This window comes from Nicotiana tomentosiformis, chromosome 4 (assembly GCF_000390325.3).
Source record: "Nicotiana tomentosiformis chromosome 4, ASM39032v3, whole genome shotgun sequence".
NCBI classification, from domain to species: domain Eukaryota; kingdom Viridiplantae; phylum Streptophyta; class Magnoliopsida; order Solanales; family Solanaceae; genus Nicotiana; species Nicotiana tomentosiformis.
Genome location: NC_090815.1, coordinates 6303608 through 6313034, shown reverse-complemented (window position 1 = coordinate 6313034; position 9427 = coordinate 6303608). Strand labels below are relative to the sequence as shown.

General features: G+C 36.7%; 1 protein-coding gene across 1 annotated transcript; it reads left to right on the top strand.

Moving 5' to 3' along the window:
• Nucleotides 1-297: 297 nt before the first annotated feature.
• LOC138909200 (uncharacterized) lies at nucleotides 298-9427 on the top strand. Its single transcript, XM_070200388.1, has 3 exons — nucleotides 298-333; nucleotides 2224-2340; nucleotides 8807-9427. Exons 1-3 carry the CDS (start codon nucleotides 298-300, stop codon nucleotides 9425-9427), a joined length of 774 nt encoding a protein of 257 aa, XP_070056489.1.

Below are 9427 nucleotides of genomic sequence, written 5' to 3'. Positions count from 1 at the left end.
GGAGAGTGTTTGAAGCAAGCTTAGAGTAAGATGAAGCACTTGAATGTTGTTTCTTAGGATCACCACCATCTTTCCGCCCTGTGAATCCGCGATAACCTCCTCCTCCTCCTTCTCGTCCTTCTCGTCCTCCTTGTCCTACGCCACCTTTAATCGCCTCCACTAACGGTATAAACACGGCTGACATTTGTATAATGAGAACAAGAAAAACCTTAACTAGTACCATGATAATATTGTTGGTTCTTGGAAAAAAGCCTTTCTTGCAAATTGCTAGTGAATATATTTCAGGCCAGCTCAGATATGGCACTTGAGAAGAAAAAAGAAGTAAAATTAAAGGTGAGAAGAAAAGGAGGAAACAAATCAGACAGCTATATCTGGGCTGCTACATATAATGTAGTGCTTAAATTGCTAGTTTAGTGGGTTTTATTAAAGGTTATCAATTTACCATGTTTGATTTTTCTTTTTTCTTAGAAGAAAACACTACAAATCTATCATATCATATTTTTAATGTCGAGAATTATGGTGGGATGAATGTGATTTCTCTACCCTTAACTAGAGCTCTTCGATACAAGCCCTCGAAATGGAGAAGTTCCTTGTAAGAAGCATTTTACCTACCCGGCGTGAAGTATTAATCGGGCCAGAAAATAGACTCTGAATACGAGATAGTTATACCAACAAAAATCGCATTTGATTTTTGATTTAGTTACATTAAAAAGTTTGCAAACTTCTATAAATAAAGGCCATTTCATCTCTTTTGCTATCGGACAAAAATTCAGGATTAGAGAGTTTTAAATGAAAAAAATAGAAAGTTAAATATTGGGAAAACAATTGTTCCAAAAATAATGTTCCAAAATTATTATCTAGAGAGGACCGAAGAAATTTGGTATGCAATAACGACAACTGGAGAACAACAAATCCCCAAATGAGATCATGACAAATGGATCGACCAAAGCGTCAGGAAATTTGAATTTTTATACATATGAATTTCCAGTATCATGTGCTGAAATTTATAATGTGCTGGAATGTCAATATAATATACTAAATTTTTTCTTATTTCAGCTAAGGACATTAAATAGTGACTATTTTGCAATTACATTATAAACACTGATTATTTTATAATTATCAATCCAAAAAACTGATTAGCCCATACGATTTTGACTAAGATCTTCGTTAAGTGGGCATGGAGTCTTTCATGTCTCTGTTATCAAATTGTCCACGCTTATTTTCTTCTTTTTTTTCTTTTAATAAGTAGTTTTTTGTGAGATAAATACCTAAAATTAACTTTTTTGAAAGGAAGTTTAGGATGTTTTCATTCGCCTTGGTCTCTGACTCTCTGTTATTGTCCCTTTCTGTAAATATACTTATGGATGGTTTTGTTCGTCTTTTTCTTTTTTATTTACCATCACGCGTTAATTGAAAGAGAAATGTTTGGACAGGATAGCAAAAATTCAGTTAGTTTAAGGTGCCAGTAGGGTTTTTTACTACTGGAAAGGCCAACTGTAATTTCTCGATTTCTTAAGATACTACCAATTATTAGTGCTATTAAATCGATTTAAATTTTTTACATGATTATGTAAATTGATTTACACTGTTTTACATAAGATGAACTTTTTTCGAAGACTTAAAAGATATTTTTGGTGACAACTCTATTTAATAGGATTAATTTGTAATCTACAATACAAGGTAAATAATTTATTATAACATATTAAACTATATCGATGGTGTATCTCTAACTTAAATGCACTAATATAGTTTATCTTAGGATATAGGACGCACTGTACCTTTTTTCCCTGTAGCTTAAATTAATTGCAGAAGATATATGTATGCATGAGAAAAATACAAGGATCCTTATTTATGGAAATATGCAAACATTTTTCCTGTATGAAAAAGAAAAGATAATAGTAATATATCTGTATATGGTAACTTAATAATACGCGATCGAAATAAAAGTTAATTTTGGTAAGTAAATAAAACGTTCCCTTAGTTAATACTACAATTTAGAACTTTAATATGGTAGCGAAAATTTTGGCATCAAACTGAGAGTTTATAGTCAATATATAGCTGCCGAGAATTTGACTCTATATCACATCTTTAGTTTCCTTCTTCACAATTATTGAATTCCTTGTTTGCAATATTGTGAGATGAAGAAGAATAGGCATAATGTTGTAGCAATGGTTAAGGTTATGGTCGCTGTTGTACTAGTTGTATCCTTGCTTGTACCTTCAGTGGCCGGAAAACGAGGACGAGGAGGAGGAGAAGGAGGAGGAGGAGGAGGAGAAAGAGGAGGAGGAGCACGAGGAGGATACAGGGATTCAAGTGCAAATTCATCTTACTCTGGCTATGGTATTCTCGTGATGATCATTACATGGCTTTTGGTGTAATTGAGACCATATATATACATGCAATGAATCTTTTGATATTCAAGCTTTTTATCATATATAGTTTATTTCCCCATTGATCTTATGTTTTAGGATTAGATGTAGTCTTAATTCTTGTTGGCCCAGTCCAAGAGTTGGTAGTAATTTTGAGCATCTTTACTCATATGTTATCAATTGTTAGTTAAACTGCAGTGGCGTATGCAGGATTTGTTATAAGCGGTGTCATATTTAAAAGAGTAAACAAATAAACTTGAATCGATGTCGTGAGAGAATAAAAAATTTAGATCATATCAATCATTTTTAAAGATGCTAAGGGACTTTAAAACTTAAAAGAACAAAACTGTGTTGGTTTGGGCTCGAACCACTTAACCAAACTGGAGAATTGTAATGCCTTAATCATCGGACCAAGCAACACAGATTTATCAAGTAGTGTCAGTATTTATTATTTATAAGGAATTGTAAATTTTTGCATATCATATAATATGTGTATTTAGTAAAATTTTCCGGCGAATCAATATCACGTGACACCGCTTAGCCTAAGGTGAGTGTGCCCGAGTTTAAGATAGTTGCGTTGCCTTTTCTCTTTTGTTATTTACTCACTGGATTTAAATTATATCAACAACAGGAGCCAAATCACAACCAAAACTTAACCGTGAGCCATTTTTTAAAATTCCACGGCCAATCTTAATTGTTAGATCTGCTCTTACGCTTTGAACAAAATACAAAACACTAATTTGTGGTCTTCACGAAAAAATAATGAAGAAAAAGTTAAAACTTAAAAGTCAGTAATTAATACATTTTGTTACAATGTTTTCGTTCTCTTCTTGTTTCATACGGTATAAACTCAAAGAAATAGCTAATAGCCAATACACACTAATATATATATATATATATATACATATGAAGGAACACGTTAATCTAAACACATTAGATTAGTTTGTAAATCGTAAAACGAGAACTTACTTGTTCTTCGTAAAGCGGAAGCGAAAACGGTTTGAACCGCGGCTGGAATTACTGGTCGGCGGTGGTTGTCACGGTCTGTTGGAGCAACCTCCAATTCCACAGTCTAACCCTTGTTTGGATTGAGAGAGAGAAAGAGCGCGTGAAAAAATACTGCTTAGAGTCTTCTCTTTGTGTACACACTAAGTGTACTTATATAAAGAATATTAAGGTTAACCAATAACCCTATTGGGCCTTAGAGCACCCCTTATGGGTGGACCTAATATTTCCTACATCTCCCATTCACATATAATGGGAGTGCTTATCTAGTCTAAGAAACATATTCTCAACTCATCTCCTCAATCATTCATACAGGGAAGTAGACCGTGCAACCAGCATACTGTGAGAGTTAAGTGCTATACATCTGTTAGGAGTATATAGCTTCTCGTCGAGCGCAAACCTGCAAGTAGATCATAAAGTATGCAGCATCCTATATCTTATAAATCACATTTGATATAGTCTCAAAATCTCATATATCATTATTTCTTGTATTCACAATCATAACTCATAAGTTATAATTGATGCACTAGTGAATACAAATAAATGAGATTGCATCAATAATCTTCCTCTTCTCACGATCCCCTTAACATTAGTTTGACTGCTTTTTTCTAGATATGCTCCGCTAGACCTGTAAGCACGTAATTTTTGTCCCGTCACGTTTTTGATCTATTTTTAGTGTTAAAAAATATTTATTTAACTTAACTTTAATTTTTATGGAGTTTTTAGTCAATTTTTACTCCAAATTAAAATTTTAAAAAATATATATATATTTTTTCACCTTTAGTTTAAGGTCAATTAGTATATTTATGTTATAGAATTTTAATTTTACCGTGACTTTAGCCTATTTTCTCTACTTTTTACTTTATTATAACGTTTTAAAAAATACCAAAAAATATTTTTTTTCATTTTTATATATAGATCACTTTAGTAGTTTATTCTTATTAATTAGTATATTTTAGTAGTATTTTTATTCAATAAGAAAGAATTAAGTTTGGGCCAATTGGGAGTTCATTTTTAAATTTTAGTGGCCCAGTAAGACAAATGCTCATTCTTCCCATTCCCTTTTAGCCCAAACCCTTTTCTCACCCATCAAACCCCTCCATTAATCATAACCATTGATCTACTTTCATCCAAGGGCCAATACTCACTCCCCACTATAATATAAAAATCAAATTAACACCCAAAAATCCTAAGAAAAAAATTCCCCCACTTTAGATACAAAAAAAGAACCAGCAGCCGCAACCTACACAAAAAATAGAGCACCTGAGATCTAAAAATAATACAGAGGAGAAACGAGAAAAAAAGGGACTGCTTCTCCTTCCTCAAAGTAGCGGCTCCATGAAGTAGCCATAAACAGCTCTGAAAATCAGAGAAAACCACCCACCATCCTCCATTAAACCACTCTCAAAATCACCACAAATAGCCTGAAATCAGTCCCCAAAATGCAGAAGTAAAGCGACCTTCAAATCTCTATAAAAACCGGCCATTTTCGTCCCTAAAAAATAACCTTCAAGTCCATCCCCCATCACCCATGAAGATCACCCAAAAACAGCCTTGTTTCCACACCAAACACTCCAACAAACAAACACCAAACGCAGTAAAAAACACCAGCAAAACGTCATCCAAATCTGCGAATTTCCAACAGTAAAACGCAGCAGAAAACTCTGTCAAAACCACACAAAATCAGTTGCGTCTAAACACCGAACCACTGTTGAGTTTCGAGTTTTACCGGTAGGCTTCGAGGTCGCCGCTCGCCGCTCCGAGGTCCGGTTCGACGGTCTTCGCTCTTTTATTCAGTATTCTTCTCAGTGGATGCCATTGAGGTTCCTTTCTTCCGATGTGCATTTAATTGAATACTAAGTTCATGGATATATGATTTTGTCTTTATGTAATTTGTGAGATTAAAATAATTCTCTTATTAACTTTTGTTCCATCCTATCATTGAGCTTTGCTGGTTTATTGCTTAAGTGGTTGATCTTTGGTACACGGTGGGTGTTAGATTTAGAAGAAACATTCATGCTTGGCAATTGATAATTAGGAGCTAATTTATTCGTTAATGGGTCGTATAGTATCTTTTGAGAATGAAGCTTTTAAGTTCATTTGGTTTAGGTAGAAGTTGGCTTAACCTTTCAAGTAGTAAGTTTGGCTATTCAATTGTTTTGGCCATGAAGTGATCGTTTTATTTTAGAACATTAAACTTGGGCGAAATAATTTGATCTTTTTAAGGCTCAAAGTATTTGAAAAGGTTATTTTATCTCTTGTAAATTAATAGAAATAAGAATAACTTATCGAACATCGTAGCTTGCTTTAGGCGCGATTAATAATGAATCGTCGTGGCCATGGGTACGGTTCCCGTGGCATGGTCACGATACGTAAATCCCATTCGGGTGTGCATTTCATGTGACCCGACCACAACTTCTAATAATAATTAAAATAAGCATGTCGTAAATCGCGGGTGCATTTCATGTGGCGTGATTTGCGACGTGTGCCAAAATGACAAGTGTACGACATCGCGACTTGTTCAAAATGATTCCATAAAAAATTAAAAAGCGGTAAAAGATAAAATAATGTATAAAAAGGTTTTTAAAACATGTATTAAATCAGATAATTAGGCCAATTATTAATAGTTGAGCGACCGTGCTAAAATCACGGAACTCGGGAGTGCCTCACACCTTCTCCCGGGTTAACAGAATTCCTTACCCGGTCTTCTGTGTTCGCAGACCATAAATAGAGTTAAATTTTCTCGATTTGGGATTTTAAATAAATCGGTGACTTGGGACACCATAACTTATTCCAAGTGGCGACTCTGAATTTAATAAATAATCCCATTTCGATTAATGTCACTTTAATTGGAAAAACTCCCTTATCCCCTACCCCCCGCGGGAAAAAGGAGGTGTGACAGCTCTGGCGACTCTACTGGGAAAAAGAACCCAGAATCTCTGGTTCAGGGTTCAAAATTCGAGCTTAGAATAATTGTGATACTTGTTGTTTATAATCTGATTTTTTACGTGTTTGAGCCTAATGTGCTAAATGCCGCTTTTTACTGCTATGATATTGTTTGAACTGTATATAAATTGCTACGAAACCCTCTTTCTCTCTGAGTCTTCTAAATCTTCTGGGGAGCGTGCGCTTCGTGTGGCTTCTTTTCTGTTAGAGTCATATCCTAATTTTAGAACGAGGTTCGGACAAGTTGCAAAGCCGGTGAAGCTTATGTATTCCCGGTACGCTGCCCCCCTCGGCTCCAGTTGTCCGCTCGGGTAAGCCAGGTCTAGAATAATACACCCAAGATTTAAACTTAGAATAACACAGCCTCATGCCGGATCCCTAGTAGGTACGTTTTCTTGCATCACGTGCATTTGACTTAGGGGACTCAACACAGGGGTTGGGTCCGTCTAAGATAGGTGCACCTGAAAATTAAAAGACCATCCTGATGCATTCTTTACGTGCTACTTGTGCATTAATTTGCTTGGCTTGTATGTTGACCGGCTTCTAGAGTAAGGAAAGAAAATTAAGAAAAAAAAAAGAAAAACTAAGAGTGAGATAGGATAGAAAAATGCTCGGTTTTGATAATCCCGATATTCAAAAAATCCCGTTACTCTGCCAAAGTTTCAAAAAAAAAATCATTTCAAAACAAATCATATCTTTCAGTGCATCAAAATTGACCGAACTACGCGGGTTTGATTCTCATCGGATGTGAGATACGTAGGCAACCCTCATCGGATCCGGCCCCTTTTTGCAAAAATAACCAGAAAATATGAAAATGCGTCATTTTGTCATAAATAAATTTAGGGGATATCATTTTCTGTCCAAATAGCCAGAAATATCCCGACGGGACGCAGGAAGTTTGTTTTACTAGAATAGCCACCTATGGATCTTTTTCTAATTTTGGCCACTTAGCAAGCACAACTTTAAAATCTTCATTTCTGAGGGGCTGAAGGGCTATATTTGCAAAGGTGGCCTTGAGTTATTTGAGTTTTATTTTGCAAAAAATAATCTTTCTTTTGGGGTCAAAAATCAAAAAAATAAATCAAAAATCACTTGTTTTTAACCAGTCGCCTTAAATAAAAATGTGCAGGATGAGCACTGTTGAAAATATACCTTTTCGAGTCGTAGACGAGATTCCACTAGGACTCCACATGTGGTGGAACGACCTGGGGGAGGTCGCCAAGCGTTCTGTGACAAAGGCTTTAGGTAGGCTCACTGGTCTTCTGGAGATTAAACCAAGGGTTGATATAATCGAAGCTTTGATACCGTTTTGGGACCCAACACACAATGTTTTCCACTTTTCTCATTTCGAGTTGACCCCTACACTAGAGGAGATAGCAGGTTATGCTGGTTTCGAAGGGAAGCTAAGGCATCAATATCCAGTAGCACCAAGAACTGTAACCCCTCATAAGTTTTTGGACCTCTTGAGTATTAGCCGGTAGGTTAAAGATAAAAATTTAGCCGGAGGATTCTGCACATTCCGTTTCTTATACAGCCGGTATGGGGACCCCCACGGATTTGAGGCTCCGGACACTGGTTTGAATCATTAGGGAAATAAAGACAAATGGGAAGCACGCAGGGGTTTGGCCTTTGTGGTGGCATTTTTAGGCACTCTGATATGCCCAAGGAGTGACAAATATATAGAATTGGGGCTCGCAGGAGTGGCCGACTTTATGTTCAAAAAGGCCAATGGCACTATCATACCGATGATTCTCGCAGAAATTTATCGAGCTTTAACCGCTTGTCGAGCCGGGACAAAGTTTTTTGAGGGTTGCAACTTGCTTTTACAAATGTGGTTGGTAGAACATCTTTGTCATCGCCCAGGTTACATGAACTACGGTCTGACCGAACTCAATTGCATCGAAGAATATGAAAATCGAGTAAACGGTCATGAGTTGCCAGAAGGTACTGAGGCATAGTTCCTGTATTTGGGTTCTTTAAACGCAAATCGAATTTAGTGGACTTTCGGTTGGCTCCCGGTCGATGAAGTTATTTACATGTCCGCCGGAGTGTGCTTTCTTTTATTAATGGGTCTTCGGAGTATTCAGCCATATGCCCCGCATCGGGTCCTACGCCAATTGGGAAGATACCAAACAGTCCCTTATGACGAAGATTTGAGTCCACAGGTTATTGAACTATGCCCAAAAGCCATATTTCCAGAAGAAAGGGTTCGCCAGATTTGGCACCAATGTAGGTTCCTGGAACCACAAACTCAAGTATGAAATTTGTCCATGGGTGAAGTAGGATCCAACTACGCCACGTGGTATGGTAAAAGAAGTCGGGTCGATCAAGAGCCAGAACAGCCCGCCAAAAGGCCCCATGTCCAACAATTCACCGATGGAGCATGAGAGCAATGGGTTTGGTTAGCTAAAGAAAAGGAATACCGGACTACTATAAACAAACTAGAAGAACAAATTGAAAAAATCAAATTTGATAGTAGTTTGTAGGTAGCTGAAGATGAAAGGGAAAAGAAGAGGTTGGCTAGGGAAAATGAAGCCCTTCGAGCCCAAATCCAGAGAATGAAAATAGCCGCCGAGACACCGGTAAGAAGTGAGAGAGATGAGAAAATTATAACCAACCTAAGGCGAAAAGTGCATGATTATGGTTTTGACTTGACAAAGGCCGAAAGGGACTTGTTAAATGCTCAAGCAAAGTTGGCCAAAAGTGCAGAAGAACATGCTAGATTAGCCCACAAGTTGAAGCAGAAATATGACAAAGAAGTAGCAATTTTACAGAAAAAGCTGGTTGCCCTGGAAAATGAAATGGTCAAGCAAATAAAGGATTTCAAGACAGAAAGAAACCATTGCTATGCATTGATTTACCAACTACAAGAAAGCCTGCAACAGTTACAAGACCAAAACAACACAGATACACAAGTGTTAGAGGCTCGGGCCCAGCAGATTGGACGTTTGCTTCAGGAAAAAGGTGTCATCAGAATGAGGATTAAAGAGATAGCTGATTATGTTGTAATGAAATGCCATGAATGTGAAGACATGACCAAGTCTATGTTTTTTGCTTCTCTAATGACATTCGTTCGACAGGAGATGGTTGACCTAGACCACCTTTAA

Bases quoted from the DNA above. Each gene is read 5' to 3' on its own strand.
- LOC138909200 (XM_070200388.1), top strand. From the start codon at position 298: ATGGCACTTGAGAAGAAAAAAGAAGTAAAATTAAAG. The intron at 334-2,223 runs GTGAGAAGAAAA...TTGTACCTTCAG, and splicing joins AAAAAGAAGTAAAATTAAAG to TGGCCGGAAAACGAGGACGA. The intron at 2,341-8,806 runs GTATTCTCGTGA...AGTAGTTTGTAG, and splicing joins TTCATCTTACTCTGGCTATG to GTAGCTGAAGATGAAAGGGA.